Below are 27451 nucleotides of genomic sequence, written 5' to 3'. Positions count from 1 at the left end.
AGTTTTGATGGTGGGCACAGGCCTGTCACCACAACAAGGGACAGCCATTCACTTTACCCACAGCCAAGCAGACACTAACAACGGATGCATCAGATTATGCTTGGGGGCCCCACATGGCAGGAAAATGTATTCAGGGCACATGGCCCGCAAGCCAGATGCATCTTCATATCCATCAAAAAGAGACGCTAGCTGTTCAGAATGCCCTGACCACTTTCAAGGATCTACTTCATCCAGGACAACTACTGATAAAGACTGACATTACTACAGTCATGTGGTACATAAGCAAGCAGGGGAGGCACACATTCCTACCCCCTCTGCAGACAAGCCATGACTTTGTGGGACACGGCATTGACTTATCAAGTTCACCTGCAAGCACAATTCCTGCCAGGAAAAATAAATACTCTTGACAGACTAACTAAGCAGAAACCTCATGGATCCCCACGAGTGGAAACTGGATCCACAAGTCTTCAGCATGATAACAAGGAAATGGGGATGTCCAGACATAGATCTATTTGCCTCCCCTCACAACTGCCAGTTACAGAGATTCTGCACAAGGATTTATCACACGCAAGCATGGAAAGTGGATGCCCTATCCTTCAGCTGGAAAAACCTAACCATATATGCCTTTCCTCCACTGCCTCTCCTCCCCAACGTACTCCTAAAGGTCAGACAAGAGAAGCCAAAAATTATATTGATTGCCCCAGACTGGCCACACCAGCACTGGTACCCAATCCTAAAGAACTTGTTTCAAGGTCCAGCCTGGACATTGCCTCAAAACCTCTCACTTACTGACCCAACAAAGCAATCCGATCCTGCACAGCAAAATCAGGACCTTAAATCTAGCAGCATGGCAGATAATGTAGCCATTCAGAACACTCCTCTTTCAAAAGCTGTTATGGATTTTATCTTGGAGGCCCAAGAGATTCTGTGCTTGGAACCAGGAACAAGGAATTGACACGTTTGTACCAAATATTCCTCAGATTTTACAATACTTAACTGAGATGCTGGTCAAAGGCCTATCCTTTTCATCAATTAAGATTCATGCCTCTGCCATTTCAGCCCATTACAATACGGAACCACCTATCTTTTCTCATCCTTTAATAAGGCAGTACCTCAGAGGGGCCAAAAACATAAGACCTCCAAGGAGAGCACCAATACTTGCATGGGACCTCAATTATGTCTTGGAAAAACTCACACTGCCTCCTTTTGAGCCAGTCCTAACAGCTGATACAAAATTCTTATCCTGGAAAACAGCTCTGCTCCTAGGAATAACCTCTGCAAGACGAGTCTCGGAGTTACAGGCACTCAAGGCTGTGGAACCTTTTATCATTTTCCATCCAGACAGGGTTTCTCTGAGGACGAACCCTATATTTATGCCTAAGGTGGTGTCCATTGTGGCCCTTAACCAAGCCATCCACTTGCCTACCTTTTATCCAAACCCACAGAGCAAAGGTGAGAGACTTCTGCATTCTTTGGACATACACAGACAGCTACACTTCTACTTGGACAGAACTAAAGCTTTCAGAAAGACTGAGCAACTTTTAGTGGCCTATGCTGCAGGATCACAAGGAATGGCTATCTCAAAACAGACTATTTCAAAATGGATAGGCCATCGCATTCGTTTCTGCTACTCACAGCATGGCAAATCAGTGCCTAAGGGCATTAGGCCACATTCTATCAGAGCAGCAGCCACTTCAGCAGCCTTCCTAAGAGGAGTACCAACCAAAGACATCTTAGTGGCTGCAACTTGGAGCTCAGTGCACACTTTTACAAAGCACTACCACTTGCCTCTCTACTCTAAATCCAGAGGAGGCTTTGCCACTGCAGTTCTGCAGGGCCTCATTGCCTCTCCTAATCATATTTAGCCCAGCCACCCATCCTCAGCTTTGGGATTCAACCCAAGAGTAATGACTGCAACAGTGAAACACGAACATAGTACAGTTGTGTACCTACCATAAATGTAGATGTTAGAGTGTATTCACTGTTGCAGTCCAGGCTACCCTCCCACCATCCCCCTTTCATTTGCTGGGTCTTATCTGTACTTCTCTATTCTATAGAACCTATGTCGTGTATTTGCTTTTAGTTGAAGGAAATGTTTACTTTAGTGCATGCATTTTTATTGGCATAATCTATTTAGCCTACCCTTTTGGGGGCACCTGACATCTGGGGCAAGAAAAACTGAAGAAAATAGTGTTGGCTGCATCTTTTATACCCCTGGCGCACTGACATCAGTGAAGAGGCGACAGCAACCGACGCCGGACCAGGACTTTGGAATTCAGGCCGACTGCCGGTAGCCTGCCAGCAGGATAACCCAAGAGTAGTGACTGCAACAGTGAATACACTCTAACATCTACATTTATGGTAGGTACACAACTGTACTTTTTTCATATTTAGCTAAAAAAAATTTCTATAGCTTGTCCAGTTTAAAAAAATTGTCACATATGTCTGTTTATAAGAATAAATGCTCTCACCTCTGTAGCTGAAATACCCAAGGGAGCAGTGAGTCCCACATTTCATACATTTCTAATCCTTTCTCTTTCTTGATACTTATTCACACTGTATACTTTTTTTCGTTTCCTTCTGTTCTTTGGTTTTCTTCCCTCCTTCCTACCCCTTCTGAGCGCAAAATTCTTTCGCTGCTGTTCCTTCCTTCATCTCCTCCTCTTGTGTCTTCCATTATTTCTCCCAAGGACATCGGGTTCACTGTAATCAAGTCTTTAAGCTAATCATCCCGCAACCCTCTGGACTTGGAGGGTTGTAATAGTACACTCCTACTGACTCTCCGAACCTCCAGCAAACAGTCTCCTTTGACATTTCGCCTCTAAACTTCCTCTTGACCATTCTCCATTTCATTCTGTTGCCTCGCTTCCTCTTCCAGTACTCCTGAATTCTCCATTGTCACTTACTGTCTTTTTATAGCCAACCAGAGTTTCTTTTTCTTCAACTGTTACTTTCTCACTGGTTTCCATGTTTCCTCCTGATGTTCTTCGTGTTTCACTGTTGCAGTCATTACATTTGGGTAATCCAGCTGGCAGGTTGCCCTCAGCTGGCCTGAATTCCAAAGTCTTGGGTCCTGCGTCGGTCGCTGTCACCCCTTCCCTGACGTCAGGTCGTCAGGGATATAAAAGAAGCGGCCGACGCCATTTTCTTTAGTCTTTCTTGCTGCGCGGTGCCCGAAGCAGAAGCAGTTCGCAAGTGCCGGCCGGCTGACTCCTGAGATTTTTGTGTTCGAGTTTCAGATCCGAAGTCTTCAATAAAGCTAAGTACCCCGTTGGGGAAACTTTTTTCTTGCTCCAGACCGATGTCAGAAAAAGTTAATTGTATTTCTTGTGGGAAGCAAATACCTCATAAGGACTTTCATTCTTACTGTATTCCTTGCCTAGGCCCTGATCACAATGTTTCTGGTTGTCGGTTCTGTGCTAGATTTAACCAATGCACTATTAAGCGTCTGTATGATTTTGCTTTAAACTATTTTGGATGCCGGTTTAATTATCCTGAAATGTCGTCGGATAGCCATCCGACTACCGGAGGTCACAAAAAATGCAAAGAAGAGGAAAGGGATAGACAACCTAGGCCCAAAACCGATGATGAAGCTTCTCCTAAGCCAGTCGCTGGTCCTCAGTGAGACGCTTTCGCAGCCCCTGATGCCCGCTACTTTAGAGTTACAGGCCGCTACCGACTCCCACATGGAGTCGGCCATGCCACTGGAAACTCAAAGTATTGGAACCTCTGATATTATCCCTTGAGATGGGTCCGGAGCCGCTGAGCAGGAACCAGCTTCTGAGGGTATATTCAGACCTAAACATCTTTACATCACACCTACTTCAGCTTCAAAGTCAAAGACTAAAGTACCTTCCAAAGCAAAGAAACAAACTCAAGAGCCACGTGGTCAGGCCTCTATGCCCAAAAAACAGATGCTCAAAATGGCCGAAGACTTGATTACCTTGATCAGGGGTTCCCATCCCCCTCCTGATAAGAGGCCTAGGCAAGAGACTGACTATGAATCTTCAGGTTTCCATTTCTTCTGATCAGGAATATTCTCTTCCCCCCTATGAGGATTCTGATGCTGAAGAATCTATACCTTCAGCTTCTCCAGAGGAATATTCTTTTGGGGAAACCTTACATACCATGAGGGAGCATTTCCACTGGAGAGCCAAGATTTTTCAGAATCTAAAAAGAGGCCCAGGGATTTCCTTTTACTACCTCGACACAAGCCATTAGCCATCCCACCTGTGGTAGACATTGTAGATTATGTGTTTTTGGAGTCTAATCTTACCCCTGACTCCTTACCTCCAGCTCCTGTTAAGCCTGACAGATATTACAGGGTTCCTAACTCTCATAAATTCCTTTTTAAAAACCCTGCTGCAGACCCAGAAACTATTTCTCAGGGTCCCAAAGGAGTAAAGGCTTCCGCTGCCAAAAACCCTGCCCCCTCTGACAAAGATTCTAGGGCACTGGATAGATGGGGGGAAAAAGGTTTACACATCTGCTACTTTGGCTATAAGGGCCTTAAATTGTCAGTTTCATATGCTCAGATATCAGCAACATGTCATGGCATTGCTTAAACAGAAATTGTTGTTAAACCCTGAATGTGCAGAAAACAAGGAAAGCAGGATTTATTGCATGCAGCTGAACAAGTTGGAAAGCCTACTTTGCAAAGTGGTTTTGATTCTTTAGAGGCCTCTTGCAGGGCCGCAGTTACAGGTTCTGTAATTAGGAGGCATGCTTGGTTAAAGGGACACAATTTGCCTGATCATGTTAAAGTTAAATTATTAGATGCACCTTTATAACATGATACTTTGGTGTTAAGGCAGAAGAGGTGTTAAAGAAAATGGAGGACAAAGCTAAATCTATGCAAACGGTCAAAGATTTTTTTACAAGTACAGCCACCTAGGTTTAGTAGACACTGGCCAACAAAGAACTGGTCCTTTCCTGTGTCAGACAGACCTCAAAGGGGCAGATCCAGACACCCTAGAGGCAAACCCCAGGCACAAGGTTCATATCGCTCAAAGCAATGGGGGGCTTCTACCTCCAAAGTTGGAGAAGACAAATCACAACCATACAGGAAACAGCCCCAATGACTTCCCCCTGCCTGCACCAAGCACTTATCTCCTGGCAGCACCCTTAGGGGGAAAATTAGCACATTTTTCTCAAAATTGGCACATTACAACCCAGGACAAATGAGTCCTAAATATTGTGTCACAAGGCTACAAGTTCCAATTCCATACCCTGCCAAAGGCAAACGGCTGGCCAGATCTGCCAAAAAATCAATGGGCAGAGGCACACAAGTCTCATCACTCATGGACATGGGGGCCATTCAACAAGTACCAGAGCAGGAGCAGGGACAAGGATTTTACTCAGGACTGTTCTTGGTACCAGAAAGGACAAGGCCTGGAGGCCAATACTGGACCCATCTATTTTGAACACATTCCTGGATATACCAAAATTCAAGATGTTGACTTTGCAGCAGCTTCTGCCTATGCTGGGCAAGAACGCTTGGCTTGTGACTTTAGACCTGAAAGAGGCATACCTGCATGTCCCATTCAGACAAATATGCAGAAAATACCTCCGATTCAAGGCTGGCTCAATGCATTACCAATTCTCTGCACTGCCCTTTGTCTTATCTACTGCACCTAGGGTCTTTACAAAGTGCCTGGCACCAGTAATTGCATTCTGCAAACGGAGGAATACAAAATTAAAGCAGAGAACAAGGACATTCTTGTACAGCATCTGGCCTTTGTAAAAAGACTTCTAGCATGCCTAGGGTACACGGTCAACAAAAAGAAATCAAAACTAGTTGCCCTCTCAAGAGATAATATTCCTGGGTGCAAGCTTAAAGGACAACCGCACCCTCAGACTCAAAAAACATATTTATTTCATCATGGTTTGGTGTTTCCTACATTTTAACAGCACTCTGGGACTATTTAGAGCTTTTTGGATATTTTTATATGCAATTTCTGACTGTGACCACATGGGGGCTGGCATTTTGAAATAATTCAGACTGTTTACTCTGTCTCGAAGTATCCCAGAATGCATTGTTCGTCTCCAAAAAATTGCATCAGATCTGCCACGTTTTCCCTTAAGCTGCTGCCACTTCATTGACTTAACAGGCATTCACTGCTGTCTTAAAGTCCCCTACTTTTGGTTAAAATGTTATCCTTTTTCAATGAATACTTCAAACACAAGCAGTGCAAATGCTACAGAACAGAACTGAAAAGTGCAATTTATTGCTTTTGTTTCTTAGAAATGCTAACTTGCTTTCTTTTGTGAAGGCTGAAATCTAGTTCTTCAAGGCATCTCCCCTGCCACTTCACACCTACCTTCTTTAGCTGTCAAAGAGCTAAGGGTAATTTGACCCATTATCTGCATGTGATTGACAGTTCACAGCAGGTGACCAGAGTAATGTACTGTTTTCTTGTCAGCCTTCCCTCCTTAAAGTGGGACACTTTTTTTGTTGCACTCCTCCTGTCAAATTTAGAACCAAGCTACATAGCACTGGGAATAATCACCGTTTTGCAAAGCATCAAACTCCCACTTATTTTTTCTTCATGTTTGATTAAATAGCTAACAAATGACACACTATAAACATGAAATATTTCACAGACTTGCATGACAGCACCAACATGCTTTTTTAAGACATAATTTTAAAAATTACGGTATTGCATACTTCTTGTAATCTGATGTAGTGTTGTCAATTAATTGTGACAGACATCTGCTTATGTAAAAACATGCAATTAATGTATATGCATGGTTATTGCAAATTTATGCTCTTAGTTTTTGCAGCTGTTACTGTGCTTCTGCCTGTACTTTGTCACATATCAGTAGGGCAGTGTAAAGCAATATGACAATACAAAAACAAAGTTTACAGAATTTAGAAATTACATCCAAAAATGAGACTCACCCACACTCACTCACTCACCCACACTCACTCACTCACCCACACTCACTCACACTCACCCACACTCACTCACACTCACCCACACTCACCCACACTCACCCACACTCACCCACTCACCCACACTCACCCACACTCACCCACTCACCCACTCACCCACACTCACTTCACCACACTCACCGCACTCACCACCCACCACACTCACTCACCATCCTCACTCATTCACCCACATTCAACTCACCCACCCACATTCAACTTACCCATCCACACTCAATCACTCACCCACCACACTCACCCACACCAACTCACTCACCCACACTCAGCCATGCACCCAAACTCAACCACCCACCCACACTCACCCACCCACACCCACTCACTACACTCGCTCACCCACCCACACCCACTCACTACACTCACTCACCCACCCACATCCAACTCACTACACTCACTCACCACCCACCACACTCACCCCACTCACCCACTCGGTCACCCACCACACTCATTCACTCACCAAACACTCACTCACCACACTCACCCACACTCACTCACTCACTCCCCACATTCACCCACCCACACACCACACTCTCTCACCCACCCTCACTCACCCCCCACACTCACCCCCTACACTCACTCAACTCACACACCACACTCACTCAACTCACACACTCACCCTTTCACACACATAACCACAAGTTTGTTTGGCAACACCAAGAATGACCTCAGGCCTTCGTCCGAGGAATGCATAAGTAATTATGTACTTTATCTGTGCAGACATCAGAAACACTTGCCTATACAGATCTTATACATCAAGCCGCTCCATTCAAATTGTACATGAAATGCAGCCATTAAACAGTTTTCCACCTACAACATTATTAAAGTACTTTAATCCAACACTAGTGAGCCCTACTTTACACAGCCCAGTAAACCTGTCCACAGATTCAGCTTCTACAGCACAGTCCAATAAACTGTCTACTGTACATTAGTGTTAACACAGGAATTTCCAGTTCTTATCAGCATAACCACATACACAATCTTCCACCTCAGACCTTTCATGAAAGATGTTTTATTTTTAAACTTTCATCCTTCCCACTTTAGGGGTCTTACATAAATCCCAGCAAAAAGGAGACCTATAAACTGCAATCACCCTGATCCAAATCCATCCAAACATGGCTGCAAAACTAAAGGTGTTACGGTTTTGAAGGAAGGGTTAAGCAATCATGCCCACACCACCTGGGAACAATCAAATTCTTCCTGTCTTTATAACTACACAGTTCCACAACCACGGGAAAAAATTACCCAGCAAAGGCACACCAGTACCTAATGGAATTAAGTGACAATTCAACACTAAATCATAAATCACAAAACAGACTTTATCAATTCAGTATATGAAGAACATACCAGTATAGTGTATTTAAAGTTACATCTAACTACCAGATTGTGCTGGGACAGCTTTAGAGATAAAAGTGGATGTCCTTCAAGAATGCAACTGCAGTCATAACATATGGGTTGTCCTGCCTCAGGCAGCCCTCGGTCGGCCGGATTCCAAAGTCTGGGTCCGACGTCGGCTGATGTCGCATTTCTCTCTGACGTCAGAGCGGCTGGAGTACATAAGCATCAGCCGACGCCATCTTCTTCAGTCTTTCTTGCCACACGGTGCCCGAAGCAGAAGCAGTTCGCAAGTGCCGGTCGGTCAGCTCCTGTATTCTTCGAATCCGAAGTCATCAAAAAAGCTAAGTACCCCATTGGGGACCTTTTCTTGCCTCAGCCGATGTCAGAAATTACTGAAAAAGTAAATAATTGTTTGTCTTGTGATAAACAAATACCTCATAAGGATTTCCACTCTTACTGCCTCCCTTGCCTTGGCCCAGACCACGACGTCTCGGCCTGTGCCGCCTGTGCTTGCTTTAACAAGCGCACTCTCAGGCGCCGGGCGGAGTTCGCTGAAGACTTTTTCGGCGATAAATTTGATTATACGATGCCGTCGGAACAACCGACAACGCAGACTCCTAAGAAACGAAAAGACCGGGACCGACATCCTCGGCCCGCGTCTTCCACCGACACCACACCAAAATTAACCGTGAGTGCTCCGGTTCCCTCTGAGGTGGTTATTCCACCGCTCCGAACCGAAGACACCGCATTACCGATACCGGAGGCCACTCCGACGCCAGTTATTGACTTTCCTCTGGATACTGAAGCCGAGGAAATGCCCGAGACCATTGCTGTGGATAAGGTCACTCCTGCACGTGGAGCGGCTAGGCCTCCCATGTCCATGTCTATCAAGGCCTACACACGGGCCAAGGCAGCCAGCAAGTCCAAGCATCTTTCTGCTAAGACCTTACCTCAGCCTACTCCTGAAACTCAAATCATGGCTGTGGCCGCAGATTTAATTTCCCTGATCAGAGGTTCCCAGGCCCATCCTGAGAGAGGATCCCAGACTCCTCCTGATAAGAGGCCTAGGGTTGAACCCCCTGACCCTCTCCCCACAGATGAAGATTCTGAGGACTCTGTTCACTCTAAAAGCCAGGAAGAGCCCTTCCAGACCTATGAGGATTCAGATGCAGAGGACTCTATCCCCTCGGCTTCTCCTCCTGAGGATATGTCTTTTGGGGAAGTTCTGCATTCCATGAGGGAGCATTTTAAGTGGCAAGGCCAGGAATATTCAGATTCCAGAAAGCGCCTTCGAATCTTCCTTAAAAAGCCCCAACACACACCCTTAGCTATACCTCCTGTGCTTGATGTTTTGGATGATTTATTCTCTGACTCCAGTGTTACCCCTGATACTCTTCCTCCTGCTCCTGTCAAGCCTGACAGATACTATAGGGTCCCAGAAACCCATTCTCATTTCTTTAGGGCCCATGCTGTTGATTTAGAAACAATTTCCCAGGGGCCTAAAGGGGTTTCAGCTACCACCTCAAAAAACCCTTTGCCCTCCGACAGGGAAGCAAGGTCCTTAGAGAGATGGGGGAAGAAGGTATACACCTCCACTACTTTATCTATGAGAGCTCTCAATTGTCTCTTTCACATGTTTCAATATCAGGATTTCCTGTTAGATGATTTACAGAAAAGATTGGCCTCCCTGAACCTTTAGATATGAAGTCTTTGCAGGAGGCTGTACACAATTCTCAGCAAGTTAGCAATCACTTTCTACAGTGTGGATATGATGCATTGGAAGCTTCATGTAGGGCAGCTATGACAGGGGCGGTCATTCGTAGACATGCATGGTTAAAGATCAACCTTTACCAGATCATGTTAAGGCAAAACTTCTTGATGCACCCTTGGAAAAGAACAAGCTTTTGGTGCTAATGCTAAAGATGTGTTAAAGTCCATTGAGGAAAAAGCCAAGTCAGTTCAGACAGTCAAAGATTTCCTCCAGGTTCAGCCACCTAGATTCAGCAGGAACTGGCCTTCTAAAACTGGTCCTTTCCTAATCCTGAAAGATTTCAAAGGGGCAAAAGCAGGCGTGCCCGAGGAAGAGGCCAATACAGAGGGTCCTACAGGGGATGACAATGGCAACCAGGAAACCAAAGAAGTGACACAGGGGTTTCTCCCGCCCCACTGGGACATTCTCAATGACTTTCCTCTAGGTCCGCTGACCAAGGAGCAAGCAGAAGCTCCTTTGGGCGGAAAATTATCTCTGTTTACAAGAAATTGGCACAAACTGACAAAGGACAAATGGATTTTGGACATTATAGACCACGGTTACAGGTTCCATTTTCATACCTTGCCAAGAAAACTGGGTATGCCAAACCTGCCACACAACCAGAGGCAGAGGCTATCAAGCAAATTTCTCTGCTTGCTCAGATCAAAGCAATAGAAAAAGTTCCACAACAAGAACAAGGTCAGGGATTTTATTCAAGACTGTTCCTTGTTCCAAGAAAAGAAACTCAATGGAGACCAATACTGGACTTGTCCGCTTTAAACACTTTTCTCATAGTACCAAAGTTCAAAATGCTGACTCTACAGCAACTCCTTCCCATGCTGGGCAAGGGGTCTTGGCTGATTACTCTGGACCTCAAGGAGGCATACCTGCATGTCCCTATCGGACACAGCTGCAGAAGATACCTCAGATTTCTTGCAGGGCCAGAGCATTATCAATTCTCAGCATTGCCATTTGGCTTATCTACTGTGCCCAGAGTATTCACGAAATGCCTGGCTTCAGTAATTGCTCATTGCAGGCTCCAGGGGATTCAAATCTACCCGTACCTGGATGATTGCCTCATACAAGCGTACGACAAACTAACTTTGACAAAAAAATTGAATTATGTCATACATTTGCTACAGGCTCTGTGATATACAGTCAACTTTCAAAAGTCAAGACTTCAGCCATCCCAGCAAATTACCTTCTTAGGAGCCAAACTAGACACAACCTCTCAAATGGCTCACCTGACAGAAGACAAGCAAAAGAAGCTAACTCTTTACTTCAAAACTTTAGCAAAGCTCACCCAGATGACTGCAAGGAGATTCCTACAGGCCCTGGGTTACATGGCATCCTGCATTCTCCTGGTACCACTAGCAAGACTACACATGAGAAAGCTTCAATGGTACCTAAAAAGCTTATAGTCTCAACACAGCAACAACCTAGAAGCAACCATACCACTCATTCCATGTCTTCAAAAGGAATTTCTATGGTGGGCCTCAGTTAGCCAGTCAAACACAGGTATGTCATTCAAAAAACCTCAGATAACACAGACCATGACCACAGATGCCTCAGACCTTGGATGGGGGGCGCACATGGAGGGCAGATGTATTCAAGGGCAATGGTCTCCAAAGGAAACACATCTGCACATCAACCAAAAAGAAATGCTGGCAGTAATGCATGCCATCGAGGCCTTCGGACAACAACTACAACCAGGCCACCTACTAATATGGACAGACAACACCACTGTGATGTGGTACATAAACAAGCAGGGGGGCACTCATTCTTACCCCCTTTGCAGACTGACAATGAATCTTTGGGAAAAATCACTGAGCCTAAACATACAGTTGCAATCCCAGTTTGTTCCAGGCAAAGACAATGTTCTGGCGGACAGTCTAAGCAGGAATTTCCTAGACCCCACGAATGGAGGTTACATCCAGAAATCTTTATACGACTCACTTCGACATGGGGCAGGCCGGACATAGACCTATTTGCCTCCCACCTCAATCATCAAATACAGAAGTTCTGTTCAAGGACATATCATCCAAAAGCATGGAAAATAGATGCTCTCTCATTCAACTGGAGCTCCCTAAAAATCTATGCATTTCCACCTCTGCCACTGATGACCACAGTGTTACTAAAGATCAAAGCAGAGCAGCGCAAGGGGATCCTAATAGCTCCAGACTGGCCAAGACAGCACTGGTACCCACTACTACGGAGCATATGTCACAACAAAACATGGGCCCTCCCTCAATGGCCCCAACTTTTGACTCAACACAACTTCAGGACAGTTCATCCCAGCATCCAGACGCTGCAGCTAACAGCTTGGGAGATCCCATGAATAACCTCAACCTACCTATTTCCAAAGAAGTTCAGCGGATACTGACAGAAGCCATGACCATCCACCAGAAAGGTTTACTCAGCCAAATGGAAGAGATTCAGCATTTGGAATACCACCAAGGGCCATGATGCATCACTTTTGAGCATCCCACTCATCCTGGAATATTTGGCAGATATGCTACATAATGGACTCTCATACTCCTCTATAAAAATACATGCTTCAGCTATCTCAGCTAGATACAACACTGATCCACCTGTGTTTTCACATCCTTTGTTAAGGCAATTTCTTAGAGGAATCAAGAATATAAAGCCCCCAAGAAAGGCACCAGTACCAGCTTGGGACCTCAATTTTGTCCTAGGAAAATTGACTTTACCTCCCTTTGAGCCAGCAGCTTCTGTGGATTTACAATTTCTCTCCTGGAAGACAGCATTCCTGTTGGCCATTACCTCAGCAAGAAGGGTTTCGGAATTACAGGCCCTAATGGCTATACCACCGTTCATAACTTTTCACAGAGACAGGGTCTCTTTACGAACCAACCCTACCTTTCTCCCAAAAGTGGTATCTAGGGTCTCTTTAAATCAAGCAATTCACCTGCCTACCTTCTTTCCCAATCCTGAGAACAAAGGGGAAAGACTGTTGCATACCTTGGACATTCACAGACAGCTTCGCTACTACCTGGACAGAACCAAGACCAGTAGGAAGTCTGATCAGCTTTTTGTAGCTTACACCCCTGGAGTACAAGGAAAAGCAATTTCAAAACAGACAGTTTCTAAATGGATTGGACATTGCATCAGATTCTGTTATTCCTTCCATGGAAAGAGTGTGCCAGCCAATGTCAGACCACACTCCACCAGAGCTACAGCATTCTTAAGAGGGGTGCCTACAAAAGACATTCTAGAAGCTGCTACATGGAGCTCCGTGCATACATTTTCCAAACACTACAACCTTCCTCTATATTCCAGATCCAGAGCAGGCTTTGCTTCTGCAGTCCTGCAGGGATTGATAGCTACACCATCCTTTTCTTAGAGCATTCCACCTCCCCCAGCTAAGCTATGGTATTCAACCCATATGTTATGACTGCAGTTGCATTCTTGAAGGACATAGTACAGTTTTGTACCTACCATAAATGTAGATGTCCGATAGATATGCAACTGCAGTCGGGTTTTCCCTCCCTCTTTCCCCTCTATGCCTTGGTTCCACTCCTATCCCTGTTACCCTTAGCTAGAGATATCTGTTATGGTGTATCTGTTTATTGCTTATTTATTTGTCTGGAAATCTGTTTTATCTTCCAATTTGATTACAGCCTTCCTTGGAGGGCACCTGGCATCTGGGGCAAGAAACATTGAAGAAGATGGCGTCGGCTGATGCTTATGTACTCCAGCCGCTCTGACGTCGGAGAGGAATGCGACATCAGCTGACGTCGGACCCAGACTTTGGAATCCGGCCGACCGAGGGCTGCCTGAGGCAGGACAAACCATATGTTATGACTGCCGTTGCATATCTATCGGACATCTACATTTATGGTAGGTACAAAACTGTACTTTTTGTAAAATTCAGCAGATACTGGCAGAGTGCCCTTTAGCACACAAACGTGCACACACTTGCCCCTTATCACAAAGATGCGCATACATTTGCCCCTTATCACACAGACACAAAGTTTGTTTGGCAGCACCTAAAATGACCAAAGGGCTTCTTCCTTCTGATAGCAGTCTGTTAACTATAGGTTCATAGGTCGGTACTAGGCTATCAGCCCTAGGGCTTATACAAGCCTAGCCGTAACAATTCCCTGGCTATTACTTCCCACTATTTTCTACCCTGGACCCCTGTCTAGCAGGGTGAGTGACGTGATCCCCAAGGTTAATTTCTTTCTCCCATCCAATCATCACTGTTCTGTTTGAAGAGGACCAAAGAGGCGGTCTGCTTGACATGTATGGGCAGTCTATTCCAGAGTCTGGGCAGTCTCTGAGTCAGGAACCTATCCCTCCAGCATTTGTTTATTGTGATGACAAGGTTTAGATCCCTGGAGCATGTAGCTCTGAGGGATTGGGATTTCTTTAAGTGTAGCATGTCTCAGAATGGGTACATGTTTTTTCCCAAAGGGATAACTATACATTTCTTGGCACTGAGCTTGAGCCCATGGCTCTGGCATCAAGCATCTGTTTCTGTAAGGCCCTTTTCTAGAGTATCCACAACATTTGGGGATTCAATAATGGCTCCCAGTTTGCAGTCATCTGTGAACTTTGTTAGCCAGAATCCCTTAGTGTTGGCCTATACTTCAGAGAAGTAGATGCCAAACAAGAGCGGTCCCAGGACTGACCCCTGAGGTACTCTGACTTGTCAGAAGCTGGATTTGGAGTGGGCTACTTTTACAGTGTGGGTTCTGTCAGTAAGCCAGTTGGCAACCCGTTGAGTGACGTAGGGATTAATGCCCAGCTTAGTAAGCATTCATATACACACACACACACACACACACACACACACACACACACACACTTGCCCCTTGCTTGCATTCTCACACACAGACACACACACTTGCCCCTTGCCCCTTGCTTGCATTCACACACACACATTTGTCCCTTGCTTGGATTTATATACACACACACTTGCCCCTTACTTGCATTCACACACGCACACACACACACACACACACTTGCCCCTTGCTTGTAGTCACACACACACACTTGCCCCTTGCTTGCATTCACTCACACACACACACACACACACACACACTTGCCCCTTGCTTGCATTCACACACACACTTGCCCCTTGCTTGCATTCTCTCACACACACACACACACACACACACACACACACACACACACACACACACACACACTCTCTCTTGTCCCTAGCTTACATTCACACACCCACACAGACACACGTTCCCCCTGGCTTGCATTCATGCACACACACACACATGTTCCCCCTGGCTTGCATTCACGTGCACACACACACACTTGCCCCTTGCTTGCATTCACACATACACACTTGACCCTTGCTTGCATTCACACACACACACTTGCCCCTTGCTTGCATTCACACACACACACACACACACACACACACACACACACACACACACACACACACTTTCTGCCTGGCTTGCATTCTCTCTCACACACACACACACACACACACACACACACACACACACACACACACACACACACACACACACACACACACACACACACACACTTGCCCCTTGCTTGCATTCACATACACACACACATGCACTTGTGGCTTTAAAACACAAGAACCAGTATGACGGTCATAGTCCATGATACCTCACTGGACTATATGAAGAGGGGCATGGAGCTCTCTGAATACATGTGTCCCAGGTAGGTATGAATCTAGCCTTGAGTCGCATCCTACCTTCAGCAATGATTATACGACAGGACCAGCAAAAATGACCTAATTCAACAAATGGCTTAGTTTCTGGTGTCACAACAAGGGGATTCAATCTCTGACCGCTTGGGTAGACATAACCGAAAAGCCACTATGCTTTTCAAGAGATGGTTTGCACTTATCACCACTTGGCTTCAGAATATTGACAAAAACTTTGTCACCATAGTGCCTTTTTTAGGATATGCCAAGTTAAGCCCGCCAACATAATAAAAATCAGTCAGAAATACCTAAAGGTACTGCTTCTCAATGCTAGTAGTTTAAATATAAAAAAAAATTATTACCTGGAAGCACTCCTTACCCTAGAAAATTCACACACATATATGCAGTCACAGAAACATAGTTCAGAACCGTAGTAATCACTCTGGCTATTAAAGTCTACAGTGCCTTTCAAACATTTTGATCCCCCTCAGCTCTGAGTAAAACATATGGAGGAGGTGTTTCAATGTTTTTTAAAGCACTAATACAATGCTATACTGGTCCAAAAACATGACTGAATTGAGCTGCTGCTTGCCCAACTAACCACAGGTGTGAACCCCCATCACATCCTTGCATAATAGTGGTACTAAAAATAGACACAGGAATGTTTAGAGGAGATGCATGAAACATGTTATAAAGCTAAAGAAGCAGCAACATCAAACCATACAGCCCTGAAATCAAGTTAGTATCTAATCATATTGCCTACGCTGATAAAGCAATTTCAATGTCCATAACTGAAAAATCTGGCACGGTACAATTAACACCACTAAAGCTACTGATGTGTTACAGTAAGACAATCTAGCAAACCTGAGCGAACGGTCAGTTCGTACAAGACCAGTGTTATTGCAAAATATCAATGCTAATAATACATATAAGTGGAAACAAATGGGTGCCGCTGATATATAGTATTCTCCATTCATAACGAATGCTCCTGCTACGCTGACTCAGCAGAAAGTACAGTTGTGTACCTACCATAAATGTAGATGTTAGAGTGTATTCACTGTTGCAGTCATTACTCTTGGGTTATCCTGCTGGCAGGCTACCCGCAGACGGCCTGAATTCCAAAGTCTTGGTCTGGCGTCGATTGCTGTCACCTCTTCCCTGATGTCAGTGTGCCAGGGGTATTAAAGATGCAGCCGGCGCCATTTTTTCAGTTTTTCTTGCCCCAGATGTCAGGTCCCCCAAAAGGGTAGGTTAAAAATTATGCCAATAAAAATGCATGCACTAAGGTAATCATTTCCTTCATCTCCAAGCAAATACACCACATAGGTTGTATAGACTAGAGACGTACAGATAAGACCCAGCAAAAGAAAGGGGGATGGTGGGAGGGTAACCTGGACTGCAACAGTGAATACACTCGAACATCTACATTTATGGTAGGTACACAACTGTACTATGTTCATCGTGTTTCACTGTTGCAGTCATTACTCTTGGGTTGAATCCCAAAGCTGAGGATGGGTGGCTGGGACTAAATAGGATTAGGAGAAGCTATGAGGCCCTGCAGAACTGCAGTGGCAAAGCCTGCTGTGGATTTAGAGTAGAGAGGTAAGTGGTAGTGCTTTGTAAAGGTGTTCACCAAACTCCAAGTTGCAGTCTCTAAGATGTCTGGTTGGTACTCCTCTGAGGAAGGCTGCTGCTCTGGTTGAATGTGGCCTAATGTCCTTAGGCACTGATTTGCCATGTTGTGAATAGCAGAAAGCGAATGCAATGGCCTATCCATTTTGAAATAGTCTGTTTTGAGATAGCCTTTCCTTGTGATCCTGCAGCATATGCCACTAAAAGTTGCTCAGTCTTTCTGAAAACTTTAGTTCTGTCCAAGTAGAAGCGTAGCTGTCTGTATATGTCCAAAGAATGCAGAAGTCTCTCACCCTTGTTCTGTGGGTTTGGATAAAAGGTAGACAAGTGAATGGTTTGGTTAAGGGCCACACTGGACACCACCTTAGGCATAAATGTCGGGTTTGTCCTCAGAGAAACCCTGTCTGGATGGAAAATGATAAAGGTTTCACAGCCATGAGTGCCTGTAACTCTGAGACTCATCTTGCAGAGGTTATTGCTAGGAGCAGAGCTGTTTTCCAGGATAAAAATTTTATATCAGCTGTTGAGGCTGGCTCAAAAGGAGGCAGTGTGAGTTTTACCAAGACATAATTGAGGTCCCATGCAGGTATTGGTGCTCTCCTTGGAGGTCTTATGTTTTTGGCCCCTCTGAGGTACTGCCTTATTAAAGAATGAAAAAGATAGGTGGTTCCGTATTGTAATGGGCTGAAATGGTAGAGGCATGTATTTTAATTGATGAAAAGGATAGGCCTCTGTCCAGCATCTCAGTTAAGTATTGTAAAATCTGAGGAATGTTTGCAACAAACGTGTCAATTCCTTGTGCCTGGTTCCAAGCACTGAATCTCTTCCATTTTTCTGAATAAGATTTTCTGGTACTGGGCCTCCTGGCCTCTAAAATAACATCCATCACAGCTTTGGAGACAGGATTGTTCTGAATGGCTACATTATCCACCATGCTGCCAGATTTAAGGTCCTGAGTTGGCTGTGCAGGATCTGACTGTTTTGTTGGATCAGTAAGTGAGGAATTTGAGGCAACGTCCAGGCTGGACCTTGAGACAAGTTCTTTAGGATTGGGTACCAGTGCTGGCGTGGCCAGTATCATTTTGGCTTCTCTTGTCTGACTTTTAGGAATACCTTGGGGAGGAGAAGCAGTGGAGGAAAGGCATATACTGTTAGGTTTTTCCAGCTGAAGGATAAGGCATCCACTTTCCATGCTTGCTTGTGATAAGTCCGTGTGCAGAATCTCTGTAGTTGGCAGTTGTGAGTGGAGGCAAACAGATCTATGTCTGGGCATCCCCATTTCCTTGTTATCATGCTGAAGACTTGTGGATCCAGTTTCCACTCATGGGGATGTCAATGCTGTGTCCCACAAAGTCATGGCTTGTCTGCAGAGGGGTAGGAATGTGTGCCTCCTGCTTGGTTATGTACCACATGACTGTAGTATTGTCCGTCTTTATCAGTAGTTGTCCTGGATGAAGTAGATCCTTGAAAGCTATCAGGGTATTTTGAACTGCTAGCATCTCTTTTGATTGATATGAAGATGCATCTGGCTTGTGGGCCATGTGCCCTGAATACATTTTTCTGCCATGTGGGCCCCAGGCATAATCTGATGCATCCGTTGTTAGTGTCTGCCTGGCTGTGGGTAAAGTGAATGGCTGTCCCTTGTTGTGGTGACAGGCCTGTGCCCATCATCGAAACTCCTGTTGCAGGCAGGGAATGAGGGTAATTAATGTTTCCAGGCTATGGCAATTCTGAGTCCAAACACTTTTTAGATACCATTGTAGTTTCCTCATATGCAGTCTGGCATATGGAATTTGCAGGATGCCATGAAGCCCAAAGCCTGCAGAATTTTTCTTGCAGATAACTGGGTCTTTGTTGCCAACATTTTGAAATAGGTAGTCAGTTGCCTTTGTTTGTCTGGCATGAAATAAGCCATCTGGACAGTTGTATTTAAGCTTGCACCTAGGAATATTATCTCTTGAGAGGGTACTAGTTTTGATTTATTTTCGTTTACTGTGTACCCTAGGCAAATTAGTAATCTTTTTACAAACGCCAGATGCTTTAGTAGAATGTCCTTGTTCTCTGCTTGAATAAGGCAGTCGTCCAAGTAAGGATATATTTGAATTCCTCTGTCTGCAAAATGCAATTACTGGTGCCAGGCATTTTGTGAAGACCCTGGGTGCAGTAGATAAGCCAAAGGGCAGTACAGAGAATTGGTAGTGCATTGAGCCAGCTATGAATCTGCAGTATCTTCTGCAAGATTGTCTGATTGGGACATGCAGGTATGCCACTTTTAGGTCCAAAGTTACAGTCCAAGCCTTCTTGCCCAGCATGGGCAGAAGCTGCTGCAGAGTCAACATTTTGAATTTTGGAATGTCCAGAAATGTGTTTAGAATAGACAGGTCCAGTATTGGTCTCCAGGTTTTGTCCTTTCTGGGTACCAAGAAAAGTCTTGAGTAAAATCCTTGTCCCTGCTCTTGCTGTGGTACTCGCTGAATGACCCTCATGTCCATGAGGGATGAAACTTGCTTTTGTGCCTCTGCCCATTGATTGTATGGCAGGTGTGGCATACCTTTTGCCCTTGGCAGGGTGTGAAAGTGGAACCTGTAGCCCTGAGACACTATATTCAAGACCCATTTGTCCTGGGTGATCATGTGCCAATTTTGTGAAAAAGGTGCTAGTTTTCCCCCTAAGGGGGCTGCCAAAAGATAAGTGCTTGGTGCTGGCAGAGGAAAGTCATTGGGACTGTTTCCTGTATAGCTGTGATTTGTCTTCTCCGCTTTTGGAGGTAGAAGCACCCCATTGTTTAAGCCTGTATGAGCTTTGGGACTGGGATCTGCCTCTGAGGCATCTGTATCTGCCTCTTTGTGGCCTGTCTGACACTGGAAAGGACCAATTCTTTGTGGGCCAGTTCCTGCTAAATCTGGGTGGCAGCACCTCTAAGAAATCCTTAACTGTCTGCATAGATTTTGCTTTGTCCTCCATTTTCTTCAACACCTCCTCTGCTTTAACACAAAAGTATCATGCTGTAATGGAGCATCTAATAATTTTGCTTTAACATGATCAGGCAGATTCTGTTCCTTTAACCAAGCATGCCTCCTAATGACAGAACCCGTAACAGCGGCCCTGCAAGAGGCCTCCATTGAATCAAAACCACATTGCAAAGTATGCCTTCCCACTCGTTCAGTTGCATGCAATAAATCCTGCATTTCCTTGTTTTCTGCACATTCAGAATTTGTTAATATTTTCTGTTTAAGCAGTGACAGTAAGTATTGCTGATATTTAAGCATATGAAATTGACAATTTAAAGCTCTCTCAGCCAAGGTATCAGAAGTGTAAACCTTTTTTCCCCATCTGTCCAGTGCCCTTGAATCCCTATCAGAGGGGATAGGGTTTTTTGCAGTGGAAGCCTGGACCCCTTTGGGACCCTGAGAAATAGTTTCTGTGTCAGCAGCAGGGTTTTTATAAAGAAATTTATGTGAATCTGGAACCCTGTAGTATCTGTCTGGCTTAACAGGTACAGGGTGTAAAGAGTCAGGAGACAGGCCGGACTCCGAAAATACATAATCTACAATGTCTAAAACAGAGGGGATAGCAAGAGGTCTGTGCTGAGGTAGTAAAAGAAAGTCTCTGAGCCTTTTCTTAGATTCTGAGTAGTCTTGGCTCTCCCAGTGGAAGTGCTCCCTCATGGTATGCAGGGTTTCCCCAAAAGAATAATCCTCAGGAGGAGAGGCTGAAGGGATAGATTCTTCAGCAGCAGAATCCTCATAGGGAGGAAGAGAGGATTCCTGTGCAGAAGAGAGTCAAACTATATCAGGCAGCACAAAATAGGGCTAGAAGTGCATTCAAACTGGGGCTATGTGTAGAATTACATTTTTAATTCACTAGGAAGACTTATCTTACCAATGAAGCAAAAAATGTAGATGAAGATGCAGGCAATAAAAACTTTTCAGTAGTCCCTCAAACAAATGCAGTCGACAAGATACGTGTACAATGAAAAGGAGTTCCACACACCACATGGATTTTATTAGGTTGAGCGGGCTGGGTAAGGCAGGTCTGACATCACAATGTGGGAGGAACACTGGCTCTTCTATACAGCATTCAAATCAGGCGGGGATTACATCACTTTGGGGGAGGAAACATCCCGATAGCTAGAGCAAGAGCAGAGCAGATGGCAGATGTGACATCATAATTTCAGAGCCAGCTACAGGTTTTTCAAGTTCGTTTGCAAAGTGAAACAAAAACAGTATAGAAAGCTAGGAAGCAGAACAGGGAGAACAGTTAAGTGGGTTATTTTTTAAAGCTGCAAGGGTGATTTTTTTTAAGCTTTATCAAAGAACAGGGACTGGAAGAGTCAACAGGTTGGGGAATCTGCTTTAATATTCTGTTGTTTTCCTTTAAATACAACTGCCCAGATGGCTTATCTCACGCCAGACAAAGGCAACTGACTGACTACCTGTTTCAAAATGTTGGCAACAAAGGCCCAGTTATCTGCCAAGAAAAATTCTGCAGGCTTTGGGCTTCATGGCATCCTGCATCCTACTAATTCCATATGTAAGACTGCATATGAGGAAACTTCCGTGGTACCTAAAAAGTGTTTGGACTCAACATTGCCACAGCCTGGAAATTATGATTACTCTCATTCCCTGCCTGCAACAGGAGTTTTGATGGTGGGCAAAGGCTTGTCACCAAAACAAGGGACAACCATTCACATTACCCTCAGCCAAGCAGACACTAACAATGGATGCATCAGATTATGTCTGGGGGGCCCACATGGCAGGAAGATGCATTCAGGGCTCATGGGCCTCAAACCAAATGCATTTACATATCAATCAAAAAGAAATGCTAGCAGTTCAAAATGCCCTGACAGCCTTCAAGGACCTACTTCATCCAGGACAGCTACTGATAAAGACAGACAACACCACGGTCATGTGATATATATAAACAAGCAGGAGGGCACACATTCTTATCCCCTTTGCAGAGTAGCCATGACTTTGTGGGACACGGCATTGACTTACCAAGTACATCTGCAGGCACGATTTCTGCCAGGAAGGAAAAATACTCTGGCAGACGAACTAAGTAGAAACCTCATGGATCCCCACGGGTGACACCTGGATCCACAAGTCTTCAGCATGATAACAAGGAAATGGGGATGCCCGGACATAGATCTATTTGCCTCCCCCTCACAACTACCAACTAAAAAGATTCTGCACAAGGATTTATCACGGAAAAGCATGGAAAGTGGACGCCCTATCAATATATGCATTCCCCCTCTGCCTCTCCACCCCAAGGTACTCCTAAAGGTCAGACAGGAGAAGCCAAAGATGATACTGATTGCCCCAGACTGGCCCCACCAGTACTGGTATCCAATTTTAAGGAGCTAGTCTCAATGCCCAGCTTGGATCTTATTTAAAATACCTAATCTACTGTCCCAGCAAAACAGTAAGATACTGCACAGCCAACCCAGAACTTTTAAATCTGACAGCATGGCGAATAATGTAGTCATACAAAACGCACCTCTTAGTAAAGCTGTGATGGGTGTCATTTTGGAAGCCAGAAGGCCTAGTACTAGAAAATCTTGTGCTGGAAAATGGAAGAGATTCTGTGCTTGTAACCAGGCACAAGGAACTGATGCAGGCTGTCCCAAATATTCCTCAGATTTTGCAATATTTAACTGAGATGCTGGACAAAGGCCTATCTTTTTCATCTATTAAAATTCATGCTTCTGCCATTTCGGCTCATTATAATGTAGAGCCACCAGTCATTTCTCATCCCTTGTTAAAGCAGTACCTCAGAGGAGTCAAAAATATAAGACTTCCAAGGAGATCACCAATACCTGCATGGGACCTCAACTATGTCTTGGAAAAACTCACCATGCCTCCTTTTGAGCCAGCTGCTACTGCTGATATAAAGTTTTTTATCTTGGAAAACAGCTTTGCTCCTAGCAATAACTTCTGCAAGACGAGTTTCAGAGCTACAGGCACTCATGGCTGTGGAACCTTTTATAATTTTTTATCCAGACAGGGTCTCTCTGAGGACAAGCCCAACATTTATGCCTAAGGTGGTGTCCAGTGTGGCTCTAGACCAAACTATTCACCTGCCAACCTTTTATCCAAATCCACAGAACAAGGGGAGAGAATTCTGCATTCTTTGGATGTACACAGCTTAGATTCTACTTGGACAGAACCAAAGTTTTCAGAAAGAAGCAATTACTGGTGACATATGCTGCAGGATCACAAGGAAAGGCTATCTCAAAGCAGGCTTTTTCAAAGTGGATAGGCCACTGCATTTGTTTCTGCTATGTACACCATGGCAAGCCAGTACCTAAGGGCATTAGGCCACACTCAACCAGAGCTGCAGCCACTTCGGCAGCCTTTCTCAGGGGAGTACCTACCAAGGACATTTTAGAGGCTGCTACTTGGAGTTCAGTGCACACCTTCACAAAGCACTATCATCTGCCATTCTACTCTAAATCCAGGGCAGGCTTTGCCACTACAGTTCTGCAGGGCCTCATAGCCGCTCCTAATGCTGTTTAGCTTCAGCCCCCCAACCTTAGCTTTGGGACTCTACCCAAATGTAATGACTGCAACAGTGAAACACGAAGAACATAGTACAGTTGTGTGCACTTACCATAAATCTAGATGTTCGAGTGTATTCACTGTTACAGTCCAGGTTTCCCACACATCATCCCTCTTTTTCTTCTGATGGAACCTATCTTTCCTTCTCTGATTTATACAACCTATGTGGTGTATTTGCTTGTAGATGGAAGGTAAAGTTTGTATTGGTGCATGTAATTATACATATCTAAATTATGGCAACCCTCTTGGGGGGCACCTGACATCTGTGGCAAGAAAAACTAAAGAAAATGGCGTCGGCCACTTCTTTTATACCCCTGACGACCTGACGTCAGGGAAGGGGCGACAGCGACCGACACAGGACCCAAGACTTTGGAATTCAGGCTGGCTGAGGGCAACCTGCCAGCAGGATTACCCAAATGTAATGACTGCAACAGTGAATACACTCTAACATCTACATTTATGGTTAGTGTACACAACTGTACTTTTCAGTGGGCCGCATTCATGCCTGGACCGAAAATAGGAAGACAGACATGCTACACACTAACATGCTCCCCATGCCGAAGTGTAGAGGAAGTTCCCCAATGCCCTGGCCAGATTTCTCATGATAAATACCATGTCTTGTCACTTGAAAAAAGGCTACTAGCCTAGTGGGACTAACCCAGTCAACAAAGGATAAAATAAAACTGTAGATGTTTGAATAGATCACCTGTTGCAGAGCTAACATCCCACCACCTCCTTTTCTGATTTTACTTGCCCCCCCCCCCCTTCTGATTAAAGCTTCCCTTAGGGGTAAAAAAGCTCTGGAGTTTTGCACATATGCATGCCTTCATCCTACCTGTGGGTGTGTGTGGAAGGTGCCCAGACCTCTTGTCTACTAGCCGGATGTCCGGTCCTCTGCAAGACATCCCATGTAGTGTTATAGTAAGTTTACTTGTACAACTGTACTTCCTTGAGCTGCATACATATGTTATACCTAATAAGCGGTGGTGCAAGTGAGGTAAATGGGGATAATAAGAGACTTGGTAGTACACGTTGTGTGTGGTATTGCATGTCTTGTGAAGGGACACTATGTTCTGCTGTCCACTTGGCCATACCATTCACGTTTTCTATAAATTAAAGGGTGTGCAATTCATACTGTCGTATAGGTTTCTGGTATTGCAGATTGTACACCTATGGGGTCTATAACCTCAGCTGCTATACTGATCTTGTATGTTTGGGTTGGTTTTGTAACTAATTTAGATAACTTGGGTCTTTTCTCACTTATATCTAGTGCTGTTTTACCTTTTTTTAGTTTGGTGGTATGATTGTAGTAGATGTTTTCAAGATTACAATAAGAAAAGGCAGAATGGTCTTGGGTTTGCTGTAAGGATATGGAAGTTGGCCAGTGCATCTTCCTTTCCTTGGTTTGTTTGTATTATGTGCATTTCTTAACTATTTACTACATAGCAAGTTACACTCCTCATTTTGTTTCTTTCTAGGAGTGCCCCTCCTCCACGTACAGAAAACCGTTTGATTGTGGAGAATTTGTCTTCGAGAGTCAGCTGGCAGGTTTGTCTGAAGTTTGTCTAGAGAAAGCGGAGTAGTCCCACTTTGACTGTTTTTCTTTTTCCTTTGTTTCAGGTCTCCCTTGTAGGTGAATACAGCTACTGAGAAATTATACTGCCCTTAACTTTTTGAGTTTTCATGGCCATGTCTGTTTGCAATGCATATCGAGGGTCCCAACACGCAGTTCAGAGGCTCATTCATTATAGGATGTAATGGGATCCTATCTCGCCTACATTCACAACAGATGGGTTCGGAGCCGATACATCGGCTCCGACTCTGCAACTAATACACTAGCACGAAGTCTCTCATTGGCTGGGCTACTCCCTATCCCAGGATGCACTACACCTGCTTCCCCAGATCTCGTTTGCCGCTTAACAAGCTGGACGTGGTCTCGACTTGGCTGGAGCTAAGTGGTTATTTTTACCTTATTGGTCCTTGACCTAGGGAATTTTTGTCCATATTAACCAAACAGCTGTTTTAACAGCTATTTCTTGCTATTTCTTGTTATTTCTGATTATTTTTTGTTGAGTGCTTGTTTCCTGAAATTTAATTTGTTCAGTCGGGCAAGGCCCGTTTAAGTTAGAGGGCCTTTGCCCTACCTTTGAGTGCTAATTGGTTTTTTATTTACTTTGGTTAGTTGTTTTTCGGGCAAAGCCCGTTTGAATTAGAGGGCTTTGGGCCGTTTAATTGTTTCAAATTGTTGTGAGGTAAACTGTCACCAGTACTCGCGCCAGTGTGTCTCGCGCTTTTCAGTTGGCGCAATTTGTGTGTAGTGCTATACTTGTGGTGATAGACTAGTTTTTCCTTAGAGTTGTACTTGTTGTGGCCTATATCATGTCTAAGGAACAAAAGTCAGGTTTTAAAAAATGCACTCGGTGCAAATATAAAATGTCCATTACAGACAGTCATTCAATATGTGTTTATTGTTTGGGGCCGAAACATCTGCAAGAGACTTGTAGCGTCTGTCATGCGTTCTCATCTAGAGTTCTTCAAGAACGCAAAAACAAATTAATATTGAAAGGGCTTATCAAGCCTTCCTTTGAGGAAGCCTTAGATCTACCTGTTGCTTTCAAAAAGAAAAGATCGTCGGCTCCGACAAGTCCGTCAGAGCCGACTTCTAAAAAGACAAAATTGACCTCTTCTTCCTCGGCTCCACTGACTTCGGGGCCGAGGGTCGAAGGGTCTGCCTCGATACCTCCTACCTCGGCTCCATTGCTGTCGGAGCCGCAGGTTGGAGTATCGAGAGGTGAATCACCTCCATCGGTTCCAATGGCTTCGGAGCCGGTGAAAGTGTGCAGCTCAGACTCTTCCCCCTCGGCTCCGGAGAAGGCTCCTTCGGTGCCGATGGTGGTCCATGCTGTGGTGGAGTCGGCCCCGATAGCATTGGAGCCATTTCGGAGCCGGTCCCCTTCTCTCTCGGAGCCGAGAGGTAAGTCTTCTCGATTGTCTACCTCCTCTAAATCATCGAGACTTTCAGATTCGGACCTGGATAGGGTTTTACAGAGGCTATTCCAATCTCCAGTGTTTACTAAATTGGTCTCTGCTCCAGCACAGTTAGCTTCGGAGCCAATCCCCCCTCCAACACATTCGATTCCTCCTCCAACCTCCTCGGAGCCGTTGGAGTCGGTGGTGGTGGAGCAAAGCGGAGCCATACGGTCGGAGCAGAGACCCCTTCGAGGTCTCTCGGTTCCGACTGTGCTTCCTACCCTGTCCTCCGGTTCAGGGTTTGGTACTGCGACCTCTTCAGCCGGGCCCGAGGGGAATACTTTGGGATTGGGTGCTTCGGTGCCTAGTCTTCCTCTCGGAGCATCGGCTGCTGGAATTCCCAGTGCCATCGTGGCCTCTAGACCAGTGACCTCCTTGGATTCTGGAGGTCCGGCCTTTGAGGCCATGAGGAGCGTGCTGGCCATGCCTTTGCCGGTTCAGCAAGATTCTACCTCACCGTCCCTAGATTTGGAGACTGGTGCCTCTGTTGTGTTGCAGCCCCCCGGCAGCGGGGCCCCAGGGCCTGAGGATAC

General features: G+C 45.0%; 1 protein-coding gene across 1 annotated transcript in view; it reads left to right on the top strand.

The window, feature by feature from the left end:
- The window catches only part of LOC122804240 (serine/arginine-rich splicing factor 5-like), a 261553-nt gene that overhangs the window by 212529 nt on the left and 21573 nt on the right, over positions 1-27451 (top strand). The window contains exon 6 of the mRNA XM_044073991.1: positions 25367-25436. Within this exon, the coding sequence (XP_043929926.1) occupies positions 25367-25436 (70 nt within the window). The remainder of the gene's footprint in view (positions 1-25366; positions 25437-27451) is intronic.

This window comes from Protopterus annectens, chromosome 6.part0 (assembly GCF_019279795.1).
Source record: "Protopterus annectens isolate FY-2018-M chromosome 6.part0, PAN1.0, whole genome shotgun sequence".
Classification (NCBI taxonomy): Eukaryota; Metazoa; Chordata; order Ceratodontiformes; family Protopteridae; genus Protopterus; species Protopterus annectens.
Note: the sequence above shows the minus strand (reverse complement) of the source record. Positions and strands in the feature narration are given on the sequence as shown.